The sequence below is a fragment of the Dasypus novemcinctus genome, chromosome 21 (genome assembly GCF_030445035.2).
Source record: "Dasypus novemcinctus isolate mDasNov1 chromosome 21, mDasNov1.1.hap2, whole genome shotgun sequence".
In the NCBI taxonomy this organism is placed as follows: Eukaryota; Metazoa; Chordata; class Mammalia; order Cingulata; family Dasypodidae; genus Dasypus; species Dasypus novemcinctus.
Window position 1 is genome coordinate 44789803 of NC_080693.1, and position 20081 is coordinate 44809883.

Below are 20081 nucleotides of genomic sequence, written 5' to 3' on the forward strand. Positions count from 1 at the left end.
CCCGCCTACCACATGGGAAGTCTGGGTTCAGTTCCTGGTGCCTCCTAGAGAGGACGAGTAAGACAGTGAGCTGGTGCGATGGGCAGGTGCAGCGAGCAGACACAACAAAATGACTCAATAAGGAGACACAAAAGAGGAAACACAATGAGAGACAACAAAGCAGAGAGCTGAGTGACTCAAGTGATTGAGTGCCTCTCACCTACATGGGAGGTCCCAGGTTTGGTTCCTGGAGCCTCCTAAAGGGAAAATGAGCAAACACAGAGAACAGACAGTGAGCGCAAACAACGAGGGCAGGCAGGGGGCAGGGGGAATAAATAAAAATCTTAAAAAAAAAAAAACCCAAAAACTAAATGCCACCAAAATAAAGTAAACATATGCACATATAATTCAATTATCTAAATTAATGTAAAAATCTCTAATTCTGGGAATTTTGGCTTGAAAATAGACCACTGGCAAATTGAACAGCTCATAAAATTTCAATTCAAATCAATCATAAGAAATCCAAATGTCCATTGAATAACAGATGTTTCTTTTTTTCTTTCTTTCTGTTAAAAAGTTCTTTATTATAAAATTAAAGAAAAATATTAATGAATGCATTTCTGGAATTATGTCAAAGAAGAGCAACTTTTATAACCACTTTTGTTCAGAAGTATAGTTTAATTCTCAAAAACATGATCACAGCCAAAACTCACAGAAAGGCTTACTGTGTAATAAGGGAATGTATTTCAGCTGCAGTTATATATTTAGGCTTGTTTACCAAATTTATAAAGTTTTCTATCTCAACAGTCGCATAATAAAACCTTTATACCAGAACATGTCATTTTCCCCCATGATAATAATGAAGCTAAATAATTAGAATTGGAGTCATTCATTTGTCATTTTATAATTTTAAATAAATTTGTTTATAATATGCTTGATTTTGGTTTATCAAACATAAAAGGGTAAAAAATTATTTTCAACTAAAAATGTAAGATACTTTCTTCTTTAAGTTTAAAAAATTACTTATTAATAGGTGAATAAGCTTTTCAATACAACATTTGATTCCTAAATAATCTCAAACTGATGTCAGGTAAAATCTATAATGAAATACGGCTGAGGTATGACTAGACTAGGCTATTATTAATTTTTAAATCTCATTAGGGAAACAAACAGATGAAGAGAACTACAAAATACAAATACTTATGTGATATTTAAAGTGCTCTAAGTATTTTTCAGATTGGTTAATTTTACCTTGCATTTAGCTAAGACTTGTAGGGAAATATTTTGTATGACTCAGTTTATCAAATCTCAAGAATAGTAAAACATATATTTCTGATCATAAAATAGATTATAAAAAATCTGATGACAATGAATTACAGTGGAAAAAAATCTCAATTTTAAGAGAAGTATACCACTTATCAAATGTATAAATTATTTTTTATAATAGAGTTTAATATAAGCATGACAACTTATTTTTTAAAGCTTGACAGTTAACTATCAGGGAACACATCTTTATTTTTGGAAGGAGACTGTTTAACATTCTTTATATCCATTTCCTGAGTTTTCACAGTTCCATTTCATTTATACTAGTTGTTTTCACATTATCATCAATGTCACCAATTTTTTCTTCAGTATGTATGGTTGTATTTATATGATTGTGTCTGTGCAATCCTCAGCTTTCATTTCTCTGACTGAATCCACTTTTCATAGTTCTAATTTCAAAAAGGTCTTCGGCTAAAATGTAATTTGAGTTATTAGCCAATCAATTACCTCTTTCAGTTTCAACTAGTTCATTTTTCTCTTCATCTGTATTTACAGGATCATAAAGTTCAGGTGTAAAATAGATAGATTCATCTTCCTCTTCTGTTTCAAAAACTCTATCTGAAGTGGAAAGTTTATCTTCTTCACTTGCTAGAGACAATTCAATTTCTGGACCTAAGGCTTCTTCACAACACAAAGGCTGTTTGGAATGATTTTTTTTAGTCAGAGCAATATCAATCTTTACTGATGAAACAGTAGTTTCTGATTGAGGGCATGGTCCAAATGATGTGTTTACAGTCAGAAAGGGGGACTCACATTGATCAATGAGTGGCAAAACAATTTTACTTTCCATTTTTTCTATTTTAAAAGTGGAAGTATTAGAGGTACAGTTTTCTGATGACCTGAGCTCAGGTGTTGCAGTCAGTATTTTACCAGGAAAATCCTGTCCCAAAGAATTAAAGGTAGACCAACTAACTTTGTTTGTTTGTTTACTGAAGGTTGGGCTTGTGGATCTGGAAATCATAATTTTTTCTCCATTCATTGTCTGGGCGGACTCTTCCAATAATACTGGATCATCTATGAATACAAAAATTTAAGTTTTAACTTTAAACTCCTAGCTAATATAATAGTTATATTAAAATGATTATTCATTAAAAATATTTAAATAACTGTATAGGATATATAATGTAGAGTCCCCAACCAGAAGTAGTAGGACTTCCATCTTAGAACTTAAAACACATTATATTAACTCTAAAAGAAACTTAGGTCTCTAGTATTTCCTAGCTTAAGGTATAATGCAGTCTGGTAAACTATCAAATTCCATACCAGGGTACTACAGAACTAAATGAGAAGTGGAGGGGTAAAAAGGAAGAGGCAGAAGGCTAAGTAAGGAGAAAGAAGCTATAAAAATTTGCCTTAAAAATCCACTAACCAGTGACTGAGAAGAAATAACCGGGTAATTTCCTTATTTAATAAATAAGGAAATTGACAAGTTAGTCAGAAAGGCTTATTTGCTCAAAGTTATAAAACTGGTTACTAGTCATACAAGGAACAGAATTTAGGGTTCCTTATTACCAGTAATAATGGCCTTGAATTCACCATGGAATTTATTTGGATAGAAACATAGTACAAAATCAATATTTAAAAATAGATATATTACACTACCATGATATATGAATTAAAACAATTAAAATTATATTATACCCCACTCAGCTAACATGGAGGTGAAGAAGGTCAACCACCACACCAGGGAGCCAAGAGTGCCTACAACTGAAAGCAGAAGAATTGCATCCATCATTCATGTGGAATCTAAGCCTCCTCTTGATATAGATGTGGAGTGAACATAACCATCCCAGGGTCCACAGGATGGAGGAATAGAGTATGGATTAGAGTGGACTTACTGATATTCTATTCATGAATTATCATGATTAGTAATCGAAGAAAATGTAGCATCAATGTGGAGAAAGTGGCTATGGTAGCTGCTGAGGGTGGGAAGTAGGAAGAAGAGATGTGATGTGGGGGCATTTTCAGGACTTGGAGTTGTCCTGGGTGGTACTGCGGGGATAGTTACTGGACATTCTATGTCTTCCCATGGCCCACTGGGTGGACTGGGGGAGAGTGTAAACTATAATGTGGACCATTGACCGTGTGGTACAGCAGTGCTCAGAGGTGTATTCACCAAGTGCAATGAATGTTCCATCAGGCGGTTGTGGTTATGGGAGGAGTGGGGTGAGGGGGGTGGGGAGTATATGGGGACCTCGTATTTTTTTAATGTAACATTAAAAAAAATAAAGGCAAAAAAAATTATATTAAATGGTACAGATCAGGGGTTGGCATTCTTTTTTCTATAAAGGGCCAGATAGTAAATATTTTAGGCTTTGCTAGCTATATTGTCTCTGTTGCAACTATTCTATTTTGATGTTCTGGCCCAAAACATACAACTTACCAATTCTGCTATTTATGTAGATAAATGGGCATAGCTGTGTTTCAATAGATTTTACTTAAAAACTGATAGGAAGCCAAATATGGCCCATTGGTCATAGTTTGCTAACCTTTGATATAGACCATTACATTCTTATATATTTTAAAATATTATATTTTATTATTTAGAATAAATCACTCTTACCTCCCACATTTAAGATAAAAATCTATAAATTAGATCAATTTAAAAAATAGCCTTAAGAATAACACCTATAATCTACATAGTATTCTACAATGCTGTCTTATTTGTCTTATTTGAGCTTTACAACCTGGAGGGATAGCTATGCAGGTATTACTTTTTTTTTTTTTTTAAAGATTTATTTTTATTTATTTAATTTCCCCCCCTCCCCTGGTTGTCTGTTCTTGGTGTCTATTTGCTGCATCTTGTTTCTTTTGTCCGCTTCTGTTGTTGTCAGCGGCACGGGAAGTGTGGGTGGCGCCATTCCTGGGCAGGCTGCTCTTTCTTTTCACGCTGGGCGGCTTTCCTCACGGGCGCACTCCTTGCACGTGGGGCTCCCCCACGCGGGGGACACCCTTGCGTGGCACAGCACTCCTTGCGCGCATCAGCGCTGCGCATGGGCCAGCTCCACACGGGTCAAGGAGGCCCGGGGTTTGAACCGCGGACCTCCCATATGGTAGACGGACGCCCTAACCACTGGGCCAAAGTCCGTTTCCCTACTTTTTTTTTTTTAATTAACACTCAAAAAGGTTAAGTGGTAATCTGATTACAACGCTAAATTTAAGAGCTTTAACTTTCTGTTCCTAGCTAACATAATAATTGTTTATAAAGAGTTAGTGGAAAACCTGAAAATATGCACAGGTCTTTTGACAAATGTGTGTTCTCATCCCAATATACTATATTACTTCATTATTATGATAATACCTTATGTTACAAATCAACATATTTAAGTAAGTTAATCTATACCAAAATAAATATTTCACTAAACATAAAGAAAAACTTCTCTATCAAATGTAATTGAGCAGAACATTTCATACTTTTCTCCTTTCTGAAGATGATGCCACTTGGTAGAGATGGATTTTTAGTTATTTTTGGACACTGAAGTTCCTGGACACACATTTTTGCTTCATGTTCCTTAGGATTTTCTGGTGATAGATGACTTGCTGCTTCCAATAAAGAAGTTGGGGAGTTGGCCTGCAAATGGGTCACTTCAAGCATAGACTCACTGCTCTGTGTAGACTTTCCATTCTTTATGGATACATCAATGACCTTTTGGTGCTTTTTGGAAAATTCAGCTAAGGACTCCAGGGCACTTTCAAAGGTTGAATGGTGTTGAATCTGCTGCCGGACCCATTTAGAAAGCCCTAAGGAAAGAGCAAACCCAGGAGGAAATTTTTGTTACTTAGTTATTAAGATAAAACTTCGATAATTTTTCTAATAAAGCAATCTACTTTTCATTTAAAGCATACAGTATGGTTTTCAATATTTTTCCTGCTTTTTTAAACCATATGAGCAACATGCTATTATATCAGCAACATTTCTCTTTATATGCAGTGATTATCAACTGGAAGGAACAGTGAGGGGAGACTGAGGAGGAGGAAACATCAAGGAGAGAGTAACAGGGAAATACGGCAATTTTAATCTCATCAATATTCCCCACAAAAGTCTCCTCAAATATATCTTTTTTTTTTTTTAAGATTTAGTTTTTAAATTTGTTTACCCTGCCCCCAACTGTTGTCTGCTCTTTGTGTGTTCCTCTGTACCTGCTTGCACCCTCAGCGGCACTGGGAAACTGTGTCTCTTTTTTGTTACATCATCTTGCTGTGTCAGTTCTCCGTGTGTGCGGCGCCACTCCTGGGCAGGCTGCGCTATTTTCATACGGGACAGCTCTCTTTGCAGGGCGCACTCCTTGTGCGTGGGCACTCCTACACGGGGGCGCCCCTGCATGGCATGGCACTCCTTGCTCGCAGTAGCTCTGCATTTGGGCCAGCTCACCACACGGGTCAGGAGGCCCTGGGCATCGAACCCTGGACCCTTCCATATGGCAGGCAGACGTTCTGTCAGCTGAGCCACGTCTGCTTCCCTCAAATATACCTTAAATTGTTGTGGGGTGAAAGACACAACACTGTTTTATGGGCAAATCATGTGTTATCTGAATTTAAAAAAAAAATTTCCTCTTTATTAGAGTTGTAGGTTTACAGAACAATCATGCAAAAATACGGGATTTCCATATACCACCCCACCATCAATATCCTACATTGGTGTGGATTTGGGACATCTGACACAATCGATGATAACACATATTTTTCATAATTGTACTATTAATTAAGTCCATTGTTTAACATAGAGTTCACTGTATATGGAGTGTAGTTCCATGGATTTTTTGTTTAAAATTTTAATTGTTACCAAAATACAATCTAACATCTTCCCTTTTAATTATATTCAGATACATATTTCAGTGCTGTTAACTGCATTCACAATGTTATGCTACCATTACCACCATCCATTACCAAAACATTTCCAACATTGCAAATAGGAACCTTGCACATTCTAAGACTCAACTCCCCATTTCCTAGCCCTCCCTGTCCCCTAATAACCTATATTCTAGACTCTGAGCTATGCATTTGCTTATCCTAATAGTTTCAAATCAGTGAGATCATATAATATTTGTCCTTTTGTGTCTGGCTTATTTCACTCAACATGATATCTTTAAGGTTCATCCATGATGCAACATGTATCAGAATGTCATTCCTTTTCATGACCAAATAATATTCCGTTATATGTATATACCATGTTTTATTTACCCATTCATCGGTTGATGGATACTGGGGTTACATCCATCTTTTGGCAATACTGAACAATGCTGCTATGAACATGAGTGTGCATATATCTGTTCGAATCCCTGCATTCTATTTTTTGGATATATACCTAGTAGTGGGATTGCTAGGTCATATGGTAGATCTATATTAGCTTTCTGAGGAATTGCCAAACTGTCTTCCACAGTTGCTGCAGCATTTTATATTGCCAACATAAATGAATGAGCATCTCTATTCTCCACATCCTCTTAAACACTTACCTTGGCTTTTTTTTTTTTTTAATGTCAGTCATTCTAATGGGTGTGAAATGGTATTTCATTGTGATTTGACTGGCATTTCCCTGATGGTTAATGATGTTGAACATATTTTTCAGGTGCTTTTCAGCCATTTGTGTATTTTCTTTGGAGAAATGTCTGTTCAAGTCTTTTGCTCACTTTTAAACTGGGTTGTTTGTCTTTTTGTTGTTGACGAATTTCTTTATACATACTAGATATTAATCCTTTATTGGATGTGTGATCTCCAAATATAATCTCCCATTGTGTATGTTGTCTTTTTAATTTTCATGATGAAAGTCCTTTGAGGAACTTTATATTCTCAAAATAAATTCTCAAAATAAATTCTTTATTTTGATGATGTCCCATTTATCTATTTGTTTCTTTTGTTGCTTGTGCTTTGGTGTAGAGTCTAAGAAACTATCATCTAATACAAGGTTCTTTAGATGTTTCCCTATGTTTCTTCTAGGAATTTGATAGTTCAAGCTCTTATATTTAGATCTCTGATCCATTTTGAGTTGATTTTTGTATATGGAATAAGGGAAGGGTTCTCTTTCTTCTCCCCCCTCCCTCCCTTCCTTCCTTTTTGCAAGTGGAAATCCAGTTTTCCTAGCACCATTTGTTGAAGAGACTATTCTCTTCTAATTGAGTGGTCTTTGACACCATGACAAATATGAGTCTAGAACATAAAAAATTATGTTGTCCATAAATGTGAGGTTTGGTTTCTGTACTCTCACTTCAATTACATTGGTCTATATGTATTGCCAGTACTATGCTGTTTTGATTACTGTGGCTTTACAATAAGTTTTACGTTTGGGAGGCATGAGCCCTCCAACTTTATTCTTCTTTTTCCAGATGGCTTTAACTATTTGGGGCCCCTTACCTTTCCATATAAATTTGATGACTGGCTTTTCTGTATCTGCAAAGAAGTTGATAGAATTTTAATAAGAATTGCAATGATTCTATAAATTGCTTTGGGGAACACAAACAGCCTTCCATTTTTCTTGATTTCTTCTGATTGTGCATGGCTTTTGCACAGAAACACTACTGATATTTGGGTGTTGATCTTGTACCCTTACATTTTGCTCAATTCATTTATTAGCTCGGGAACTTTTTTTGTGGATTTTTCAGGATTTTCTGAATATGGGATCATATCATCTGTGAATAGGGAAGTTTTACTTCTTCCTTTTCCAATTTGCACGCTGTTTCTTTTTTTTGACTAATTGCTACGGTAATAAATTCCAGTACAATGTTGAATAACAGTAGTGAAAGTGGGCATCCTTGTTCTGTCCCTGATTTGGAGGGAAAGCTCAGTCTTTCACCATTAAGTAGGATGTTAGCTGTGGCCTTTTCATATGTATCCTTTATTATGTTGAGAGTTTCATTTTATTCCTAGAGTTTGAAGTTTGTTTGTTTTTTTTTAATCAAGAAAGGGTGTTATATTTTGCCAAATGCTTTTTCTGCATCTACTGAGATGATCATGTTGTTTTCCTTCATTCTATTATTGTGCTGTATTACATTAATTGATTTTGTTATATTGAACCAAACTTGCATACCAAGATAAATCCCCTTGATTATGGTGTATAATTCTTTTAATATGCTGTTGGGTTCGTTTGCTAGTATTTTGTTGAGGATTTTTGTATCTATATTCATAGGAGATATTTTGGTCTGTAGTTTCCTTTTTTTGTGGTATCTTAATCCACTTTGCTATGAGGATGATGTTGGCCTCATAGTATGAATTAGGGAGTGTTTCCTCTTCTTCAGTTTTTTTTTGGGAAGAGTTTATACAGAATTGGAGCTAATTCTTGGAATGTTTGGTAGAATTCCCTTGTGATGCCATCTGTTCCTGGGCTTTTCTTTGTTGGGAGGTTTTTGATTACTGGTTCAATCTCTTTACTAGTAATTGGTTTGTTGAAATCTATTTTTTTTTTTCATTTTAAAAACAATTTATTGAAATATTTCATTCATACATGAACATATATAAACAGTAAGTGTATAGTAAAAGTTGTGAACTTACAAAACAAACATGCATAACATCATACAGGCTTCCATATATCACACCACCACAAATACCGTGCACTGTTGTGAAACATTTGTAATAAATTACGGAAGAGCATTGTCAAAGTATTACTACTAACTATAGTCTGTATCTTACATTTGGTGTATTTTTTCTCCAACCCACCCTGTTATGGTTTTTGTTCATAATTCATATAATTTATATAAAGTGTACAATTAATGGCATTTGGTATATAATGACTGAGTTGTACATTTATTACTTCAGTCAATGTTAGAGCATTTTCATTACTGCAAAAAAAAAAAAGAAAAACAAACCAAAAAACCCCATTATCATACCCATACGTTAGCGCTAGTAATTACAAGTCCTACGTTGTGCTTTTACTCTTTCTATTCATTCCCAAACAACTTTTTACCAGTTCTGCACAGATTAAACCTCAGCTTTCTGTTTTCTATCCACATTCTTTTCTTTGATGATTTATATTTTAGCTATTAACTCCATGATTTTGCTCATTATATTTAGTTCATAATAGCAAAATCATTCAATATTTGTCCTTTTGTGCCTGGCTTGCTTCATTCAACATAATGTCCTCCAGGTTCATCCACACTGTCATATGCTTCATGACCTCATTTCTTCTTACAGCTGAATAATATTCTATCATGTGTATATACGATGGTTTGTTTATCCATTGATCAGTTGATGGACCCCTGGCTTGCTTCCATCTTTTGGCAATTGTGAATAATGTTGTTAAGAACATCGGCGTGCAGATGTCTGTTCAAGTTACTGCTCTCAGTTCTTCTGGGTTACACCTAGTAGTGGTATTGCTGGGTCACATGGTAGATCTATATCTATCTTCCTTAGAAACAACCAAACAGTCCTTCACAGTGACTGTACCATTCTATATTCCCACCAACAGTGAAAAGGGTTCCTATCACTCCACATCCTCTCCAACACTTGCAGTTTTCTATTAATACTGGCCATTCTAGTAGGTATGAAATGATATCTCATTGTAGCTTTGATTTGCATTTCCCTAATAGCCAGTGATGCTGAACATTTTTTCATTTGTATTTCATTTTTTTGCCATTTGTATTTCTTTAGAAAAAATGTCCATTCAGGTCTTTTGCCCATTATTTAAATTGGGTCATTTGTTTTTTTATTGTTCAGTTGTAGCATCTCTTTATATATCATGGATATTAGACCCTTGTTGGTGCACGATTTCCAAATATTTTCTCCCATTGAGTAGATGCCATTTTACCCTCCTGACAAAGTCCTTTGAGGTACAGAAGGGTTTAATTTTGAGGTGGTTCCATTTATCTATTTTTCCTTTTGTTGCTCGTACTGTGGGTGTCAGGTTTAAGAGCTCCCTCTCGCCCCAAACACATGAGGTCTTGTAGATGTTTCCCTACCTTCTCTTCTAGTTTTTAAGGTCCTGGATTTTATGTTTAGGTTTTTGATCCATTTTGAGTTGATTCTTGTATAGGGAATGAGATAGGGGTCCTCTTTCAAGCTTTTGGTTATGGATATCCAGTTTTCCAAGCACCATTTGTTGAAGAGACTGTTCTGTTCCAGAAAAGTGGACTTGATAGACTTATGAAAAATCAGTTGACCACAGATCTATTTCTATTTCTGAATTCTCAGTTGGAATCTATTTCTGAATTCTCAATTGGAATCCATTGACCAATATGTCTATTTTTATGTCAATACTATGCTGTTTTGACCACTTTAACTTTATAATACACTTCCAAGGTCAGGAAGCATGAGTCCTCTGACTTCACTCTTCTTTTTCAGGATGTTTTTGGCAATTTAGGATCCCATTCCCTTGCAATAAATTTGGTGATTGACTTTTCCATTTCTGTAAAGCAGCCTGTTAGAACTCTAATTGGTATTGCATTGAAGCGATAAGTCAGTTTGGGTAGGATTGACATCTTCATGATGTCTTCAATCCATGAACAAGGAATTTCTTTCCATTTGTTTAGGTCTTCTTTGATTTATTTTAGCACTGTTTTGTAGTTTTCTGAATACAGGCCCTTTACATTCTGGGTTAAATTCCTAGATATTTGAGGTCTTTTGTTGTAATTGTAAATGAAATTTTTTTTATTTCCTCTTCAGCTTGCTCATTACTAGTGTATAGAAACACTACTGATTTTTGTGTGTTGATCTTGTATCTTGTCACTTTTCTGAACTCATTTATTAACTCTAATAGCTTTGTTGTAGATATTTTGGGATTTTCTAAATATAGGATCATGTCATCTGCAAATAGTTGAGAGTTTTATTTCCTTTTTTCCAATCTGGATGCCTTTTATTTCTTCTTCTTGCCTAACTGCTCTAGCTAGAACTTCTATCTAGCACAATATTGATGAATGGTGAGGACAGTGGGCATCCTTGTCTCGTTCCTGATCTTAGAGGGAGAGCCTTCAACTTCTCCCCATTGAGTATGATGTTGGCTGTGGGATTTTCACATATGTCGTTTATTATGTTGAGGAACTTTCCTTCAGTCTGCCATAGGGGTGCCAATCCAAAGTATTAGAAATCTGTTAGCTTTTAAAAAAGGGTATTTATTTGGGGTAAAAGCTTACAGTTACAAGACCATAAAAAGTCCAACTCAGGGTTGCTTTCTCACCAAAGACAGTTGCCACATGTTGATGCTAGATGGTCGCTGATCTCTGCCTGGTCTCTTTCCTGGGCTTCCTCTTCCTCTTAAAGCTCCATTGGTCCAGCTTCTTTCCAATCTCAGCTGTAGGTTGGCATAGGGCTTGTTTCTCAGGGCTTTCTATATCAGCTCATCTTTATTCACGGGGCTTTAGCTGTTTTAGTCTTCACCTTTCTGTCACATGGCAGGCGGGATCAAAATGACACCAAGGGGGTGGAGACTAAAACTGTGTAATGCCTTACTAAGGCAGTCAAACCAAAAGCTCTAAATTGATTTTGATCAAGTAAACTTAAATCCTTTGAATTTAATACAATCAAAGGGTATCACACCAGAGGAACAGATTAGTTTACAAACATTATCTTTCTCTTTATGGGATTCATAAATAATCTCAAGCTGCCACACTTTCTATAACTATCTTTTAAAGAGTTTTTGTCAAGCAAGGATGCAGGATTTTGTCAAATGCCTTTTTTGCATCAATCAAGATGATTCGTGTATTTGTTAATATAGCATATTATGGTAATTGATTTTCTTATGTTGAACCACCCTTGCATACCAGAAATAAAACCCACTTGGTCATGATGTGTAATTCCTTTTATATGCTGTTGAATTTAATTTTCAAATATTTTGTTGACAATTTTTGCATCTATGTTCATTAGAGAGATTGGTGTGTAACTTCCTTGTAGTATCTTTATTTGCCTTTGGTATTAGAGTGATATTGACTTCATAAAATGTGTTGGGTAATTTTTCCTCTTCAATGTTTTGGAAGAGTTTAAACAGGATTAATTCTTCTCAAAATGCTTGCAAGAATTCACCTGGAAGCCATATAGTCCTGGACTTTTCTTTGTTGGAAGATTTTCGATGACTGATTCAACATCTTTGCTTGTGATTGGTTTGTTGAACTCCTTTATTTCTTGCAGGGTCAATGTAGATTGTGCATTTCTAGGAATTTGTCCGTTTAATCTAGGTTGACTAGTTTGTTGGCATCCAGTTTCTCCTAATATCCTCTTAATGATCCTTTTTATTTCTGTGGGATCAGTTGTAATGCCCCCCTTTCATTCCTGATTTTATTTCCATCTTCTCTCTTTTTTGTTAGTCTAGCTAAGAGTTTGTCAGTTTTATTATTTTTATGTTTTTTAAAGATTTATTTATTTATTTAATTCCCCCCCTCTCCTGGTTGTCCGTTCTCTGTGTCTCTTTGCTGCGTCGTTTCTTTGTCCGCTTCTGTTGTCATCAGCACCACGGGAAGTGTGGGCGGCGCCATTCCTGGGCAGGCTGCACTTTCTTTCGCGCTGGGCGGCTCTCCTTACGGGGCGCACTCCTTGCGCATGGGGCTCCCCTACGCGGGGGACACCCCTGCATGGCAGGGCACTCCTTGCACGCATCAGCACTGTGCATGGGCCAGCTCCACATGGGTCAAGGAGGCCTGGGGTTTGAACCGCGGACCTCCCATGTGGCAGACGTATGCCCTAACCACTGGGCCAAGTCCGTTTCCCTATTATTAATTTTTTTTTTTTTTTGAGGTACCAGGGCTGGGGATTGAACCCTAGACCTTTTATGTAGGAAGCCAACACTCAACCTCTGAGCCACATCTGCTCCCCAGTTTTATTATTTTTAAAAGATTTCTTTACCCCCCCCCAGCTGTTTTTGTGCTCGCTGCCTGCTTTCTGTGTCCATTTGCTGTGTATTCTTCTGTGTCTGCCTGTCTTCTCTTTAGGCAGCACCAGGAACCGATCATGGGACCTTCCAGAGTAGGAGGGAGGTGCTCAATCTCTTGAGCTTCCTCAGTTCCCTGGCCTGCTGTGTCTCTTATTGTCTGTCCTCTGTGTCTCTTTTTGTTGCATCATCTTGCTGTGCCAGCTCTCTGTGTGGGCCAGCACTCGTGTGTGGGTCAGCACTTCACATGGGCCAGCTCTCCATTTGGGCCAGCCTGCCACATGGTCCAGCTTGCCTTCACCAGGAGGCCCCGGGAATTGAACCCTGGACCTCCTATATGGTAGATGGGAGTCCAATTGCTTGATCCCCATCTGCTTCCCATGTCAGTTTTATTGATCTTCTCAAAGAACCAGGCTTTTGGTTTTGTTGATTTTTTTTCTTTCTTTTTTCTTTTTAGTTGCTGTTGTTCTCAATTTCATTTATTTCTGCTCTATTTCTTGTTATTTCTTGTGTTCTGCTTGCTTTGGAACTAATATGCTGTTCTTTTTCTAGTTCTTCCAGGTGTTCAGTTAGGTCTTTGGTTTTAGCCCTTTTTTTTTTCTCAAAGTGTATAATCAGTGGTATAATCACATAGTTGTGCATTCATCACTTCAATTATTAGAACATTTTCATATTTCAATAATAATAATAATAAACAAAAAGTAGGAAAACAAGTAAACAAGAAAAGTCTTCACCTCTCAATCTCTCCATGGTTTTCCTGCTGTACACAGATGCTATTTCTGGCTATCTTTGCATAATTATTTATTTATTCAAAGCAGTTTTACTGAGATATAGTCACACACCATACAATCTACCCAAAGTGTATAATCAATGGGTTTTAGTATAATCACAATGTTGTGCATCTGTCACCACAAAAAATTTTAGAACCATTTCATTACTCCAAAAAGAAAAACTCGAGACTCTTTAGTATGTCTTTCCCAGCCCAACATTACTAAACTATATAAATTGATTTATATTTATTTTATATTAATGGAATCATACAATATGTTACATAATATATTTAGTTCATAGTAGCACAATCATTAAGTATTTTTCCTTTTGTGTCTGGCTTGCTTCACTCAATATAATGTCCTCCAGGTTCATCCATGTTGTCATATGCTTTATGACTTCATTTTTTCTTACAGCTGCATAATATTCCATCATGTGAATAAACCATTCATTGGTTGATGGACACGTGGGTGTTTCCAACTTTTGACAATAGTGAATAATGCCAATATGAACACTGGTATGCAGATATCTGTTCATGTCACTGCTCTCAGTTCTTCTGGGCATATACCCAGTAGTGGTATTGCAGGGTTACATGGCAAGTCTATATTTAACTTCTTTTAGGAACTGCCAAGCAGTCCTCCATAATGGCTGTACCATTCTACATTCCCACCAACAGTGAATAAGTGTTCCATATCTCTACATCCTCTCCAACACCTGTGTTTCTCTGTCTTTTTAATAGTGGTCATTCTGATAGGTGTGAAATAATATCTCATTGTAGCTTTGATTTACATTTCCCTAATCATTAATGAGTGGTGAACACTTTCTCATGTATTTTTTTTTGCCATTTGTGTTTCTTCTTTGGACAAATGTCTATTCAAGTCTTTTGTCCACTTTTAAATTGGGTCACTTATCTTTTTATTGTTGAGTTGTAGGATCTCTTTATATATCATAGAGATTAAACCTTTATTAGACATGTGATTTCCAAGTATTTTCTCCCACTGAGTCAGCTGCCTTTTCACCTTGTTGACAAAGTCCTGTGAGGTGGCAAAGTGTTAAATTTTGAGATGGTCCCGTTTATCTATTTTTTCCTTTGTTGCACCTGCTGTGAGTATAAGGTTGTATCATTCAAGTCCTATACTTGAATGGATGTTTTATCCATTATTGAGAGTGGTTTGTTAAAGTCTCCTACTATTAATGTAGAACAATCTGTTTCTCCCTTCAAATCTGTCAGCATTTGGTCCATATATTTTGGGACTCTGTTATTATGGTGCACATATATTTATAATAGTTACATCTTCCTGTTGAATTGTCCTCTTTATCAGTATATAATGAACATCTTTGTCCCTTGTAACTGTTTTTCACATAGTCTATTTTGTCTGATATGGGTTTAGCCACCCCAGCTCTCTTTCAGTTACCATTTGCATAGTATATATTTTTTCTATCCTTCCATTCTCAACCTACTTGTTTCTTTGACTTTAAGGTGAGTCTCTTGCAGATAGCATGCTTTTTATACATTCTGTCAATCTCTGCCTTTTGACTGGAGAGTTTAATACATTTACATTTAAGTAACTACTGATAATCTAGGTCTTTCTTCTGTCATTTTGCTATATAGCCTTTGTAAGTCTTATACCTTTATTGTCCCTAACTTTCATTAATGCCTTTTATATTTATTTGCTTTCTTGTGTTGTATCATATCAAGTGCCTTCTCATTTCTATTTTCCTTCTACCACCCATAGGGTTGAAATTTAACATTCTAAGTATAACAATTACATTTGGTTTGATACCATCTTAACTTCAATAGCATGTATATATACTTTTCCTATACCCTTATAGCCTCCCCACCATTTTTTTGTACTTATTACCACTTTACAAGGTATATCTTTGTACTTTGTATGTCCAAAAACCTAGATTTATAATTATTTTTTATTCATTTGCATTTTAGCACCTGTAGGAAGTAAGAAATGCTGTTACATACTGTATTAGGGTTCTCTAGGGAAATGGAACTGACAGGAGATATCTGTCAATAGTAAGAGATTTTATAAAATTGTCTCATGCAACCATTGGGTTGCACAGGTCCAAATTCCATAGGGCATGCTATAAACCAGGGACTCCGAAAAAGGTCCTCTTTGATTTCCCTAGGAGACGCTGGCTATCTAAAGTAGAAATGGGAATTCTCTTTCTCAATGATGAATCACTTCTCCTTTTAAGGCCTTCAACTGATTGGATGAGATATCAGTCATTACTGATGACAATCTCCTCAGTTAATTATAAATGTAACCAACCATCTATGCAATCAACTCACTGATGATTAAAGTCCATGAAATGCCCTTGTACTACAATTAGCCCAGTGCTTTCTTGACCAAACAACTGGGCACCATTACCTGGCCAACTTTATAATTAGCTTAACCATCACAATCCACCCCTTGTCAACTTGGCAACCACACACATTGCCTTGAATCCTACTTAGTCTCTAAATAAAAACAATAACAGACATATATAAATATATATTTCCCCCCACCTAACAATACTCAACTGTCCTGCATACACCCAGAAATGCACTAAATCCCATCAGAATAGGGTGCAAGTCTGCGGCGGCTTGCTCAGTCGGTGGCGGTGGGGGTGCTCTGCCCCACGTTGGGCGCCAACTGCGGCGGCTTGCTCGGTCGGTAGAGGTGGGGTCTGGCTGCGGACGAGGGGTCGGTCCAGCTCTGGACGAGGGGTCGGTCCCACTTGGGACGAGGGGTCAGTCCCACTTGGGACGAGGGGTCGGTCCGGCAGCAGACGAGGGATCGGTCTCACAAGGGGTTGCGCGGTTCGGCTGACAGGGTCGCCCGGCGAAGCCGGCGATGAAGGGGTCGCCCGGAGAAGCAGGCGACGAAGGGGTCACCCGGAGAAGCAGGCGACGAACTGGGGACAAGGGAGGCCAGGCCCTTGTCGGGGGCTCTCAGGACTGGAGGGCGCACGGCAGAAGAACTACCGCGGAGACAAGGTAAACACGCAAGTCCACTTTACTGAGGGAGAGGCAACAGTTTTATAGGGGCTGGGGAAGGCTGATTGGTCGAAGCCACGCCCTGTTCTGATTGGTTGCCGGCGAAAGGTCAGTGGGCGGTACTGGACGGGGGAGGGGTGGTGGTTAGGGATTGGCTGTCGCTGTTGCTGGGGGAAGCGGCAGGGTTTAGGGATTGGTGGCTGCTGTTGCTGGGGTGGAGGGCAGACTTGAGTTTCCCGCCCACGCCTGGCTGTTGCTGCTATCGGGGGAAGGGAAAAGGGCGGGCTGGATTTTTCCGCCCACACCTGGCTGTTGCTGCTGTCGGGGGAGGGGAAAAGGGCAGACTGGAATTTTCTGCCCTGCGCCTGCGCAGGGAGAAGGAAGAAGGGTGCCGCCCCACAAGGCATCGGGTGGCGCCATCTGGGAGGAGGGGCGGCCGCGGAAGCATGGCTGCCGAGAAGGGGAGACCCGAGGGCACTCTGCGCCCATGCCGAGCTTCCTTCAGGGGTGGCGGTGGGCCCGACCAACCACCCTATTATGGGGGCAGCGGAATTAGGCCTACCGCGGCCGCTCCCCTGCCAGGCCAGCAAACCACACTTCAGCCCGAGGGGTGACCGCACAAGTCCTTGGTTAGTATTCACTCTTAAACTTGACATCCTTAAATACTACAAGATGAAACTAATACAACTTATGTCATATAATAAGAGGAAAGGATAGGGAATAAAACAAAGTGATTTGTTTTATGTACATATATAAACATAGTCATAACAAAACAAGAAAGAAATATTCAAGGCTATTACAGTCCTCGTTTCTGTAACTGGTCACATGATTGAAGTTCATATTTATCACTGTCTTCTTCCATTACTCATTCCATGTCCCATTTACTCTTAGCTGGCACCTCAGCCTACCATGGTTCTCTGCCTGATTGGGTGACCCAAACCTTCATTCCTAAAGATTTTGGACCATTGTTAGTCCTGCCTGGATTGGGTTGTTGCAACTTACCATTGACTTTAATCACAGGGCATGGTAGCACTAAGAGACGCTCTAGGGGATTCCAGACAAGCTCTTCTTTATCTCCATTGTGCAGGTGCAAATCTATTTCTCCTTGATAGTCAGGATCAATCACCCCAGCCAGTACAATAATTCCCTTCTTTGCCTGTTGATTCAGAGGCATGAGGAGCCTAAAGTGGCCAGGTGACTGTCTGAACTTCTAGTTCGATGGAATTGTTGTTTTCCCTGGTGGAAGTACGCCTTCTTTTATAACTAAGACCAGCAGAGCCTAAGGTTGCAGGGACAGGAAGAAAATTTTTTCCTAGTAGATTTCTAGGGGTAATAGAGAGTGGTGCCACTCCCATCTCTACTCCTTGATTATTGGACCCATGAATCCTGGCTATGGGAGAAACAGCACCATAGACTGGATGTTCATTTAGAGTATACACAGACTCTTGGAGAATATTGTCCCAGCTCTGCAAGGTATTCCCATTTAGTTGGTACCGCAATTGAGTCCTCAAAAGGCCATTCCACCATTCTATTAATCCAGCTGATTCAGGATGATAGGAAACATAGTAAAACCAGTGAATTCCATAAGCATCATTTGCTGTGAAGTGGATTCCTTGATCAAAAGCAATATTGTGTGGAATACCATGGTGGTGGTTAAGACATTCAGTTAGCTCATGGATGGTAGTTCTGGAAGAAGCATTGTGTGCAGGGAAGACAAACCTATATCTGGAGTATGTGTCTATTCCACTTAGAACAAATGACTGTCCTTTCCATGGTGGAAATGATCCAATGTAATCAACAAAATACCAGGTAGCAGGCTGATTGCCTCGGGAATGGTGCCATATCGGAGGCTGAGTGTAGGTCTCTGCTGCTGCCATACTGGGCACTCAGTTGTGGATGTAGCCAGGTTGGTCTTGTGAGGGGAAGTCCACATTGCTGAGCCCATGCAAAATTTTCATACCTACCACAATGGCCACTTTGTTCATGAGCCCATTAGGCAATGACAGGAGTGGCTGGGTTCACTGCTATCCACAGAAGACATCATCTTATCCACTTGATTATTAAAATCTTCCTCTGCTGAAGTCACCCTCTGGTGAACATTCACATAGGACACACATATTTTCATGTTTTTTGCCCATTAAGAAAGGTCTATCCATGGACCTCTTCCCCAGACCTCTTTGTCACCAATTTTCCAATCATATTCCTTCCAAGTCCCTGTCATCCAGCCAAACCATTGGCAACAGCCCATGAATCAGTGTACAAATGCAATTCTGGCTATTTCTCCTTCCAAGCAAAGTGAACAACCAGGTACACTGCTTGAAGTTCTGCCCACTGGGAGAATTTCCCCTCATTAACGTCCTTCAGGGACATCCAAGAAGGGGCTGGAATTGTCCACTTTTGGTTGGTAACTGTATATTATGCAGAACCATCTGTATATCTGGCCTGAGTTTTCTCTTCCAAGTCAACTTACTGTAAGGAACTCCCCAAGAGCCCATAGCTGTGGGCTGGGAAAGAGAAAGTATTGTGGCAGGTGTGGTGACCATGGGCATCTGGGCCACTTCCTTGTGTAACTTATTTGTGTCTTCAGGACCTGCTCGAGCCCTATCTCATATATACCACTTCTACTTTATGATGGAATGCTGCTGTGCATACTCAACTTTATGGTTTGGTGGGTCAGTCAATACACAGCTCATGATAGACAACTCAGGTGTCATGGTAACTTGGCCCATGGTTAAATGTCCAGTCTCTCCTAAGGCCCAGTAGCAGGTCAAAAGCTGTTTCTCAGGAGAGTGGCTATCTGCCGAGGATGATGGGGCTTTGCTTTAAAATCTTAAGGGTCTGCATTATGATTCTCCTATAATGGCCTGGCAAAGGTTCCAGACAGCATCTCTATTTGCAACTGATACTTCCAGCACCTTTGGATTTGCTAGCTCACATGGTCCGAGTGGTAGTGCAGCTTGCAAAGCACCTTGGACCTGTTGTAGAGCCTCCTCTTATTCCAGGCCCTACTCAAAACTAGCAGCTTTTCTGGTACTTGGTAAATGGGCTGGAGTAGTACACCCAAATGAAAAAAATATGTTGTCTCCAAAATCTGAAAAGTGCAATTAAGCGTTTTGCATTTTTTTTGGTCATAGGAGGGACCAGATGCAACAGCTTATCCTTTACTTTACAAGGGATATCTTGACATACCAACACCACTGGACACCTAGAAATCTCACCGAGGTGGAAGACCCTGTATTT

At 38.6% G+C, this 20081-nt stretch overlaps 1 protein-coding gene across 1 annotated transcript in view; it reads right to left on the reverse strand.

The window, feature by feature from the left end:
• Positions 1-637: 637 nt before the first annotated feature.
• Positions 638-20081, reverse strand: part of BRIP1 (BRCA1 interacting DNA helicase 1) — a 289439-nt gene continuing 269995 nt past the window's right edge. The window contains exons 19-20 of the mRNA XM_012525899.4: positions 4717-5043; positions 638-2316 (exon numbers count right to left, since the gene is read on the reverse strand). Coding sequence (XP_012381353.2) covers positions 1742-2316; positions 4717-5043 — 902 coding nt within the window. The 3' untranslated portion in view covers positions 638-1741. The remainder of the gene's footprint in view (positions 2317-4716; positions 5044-20081) is intronic.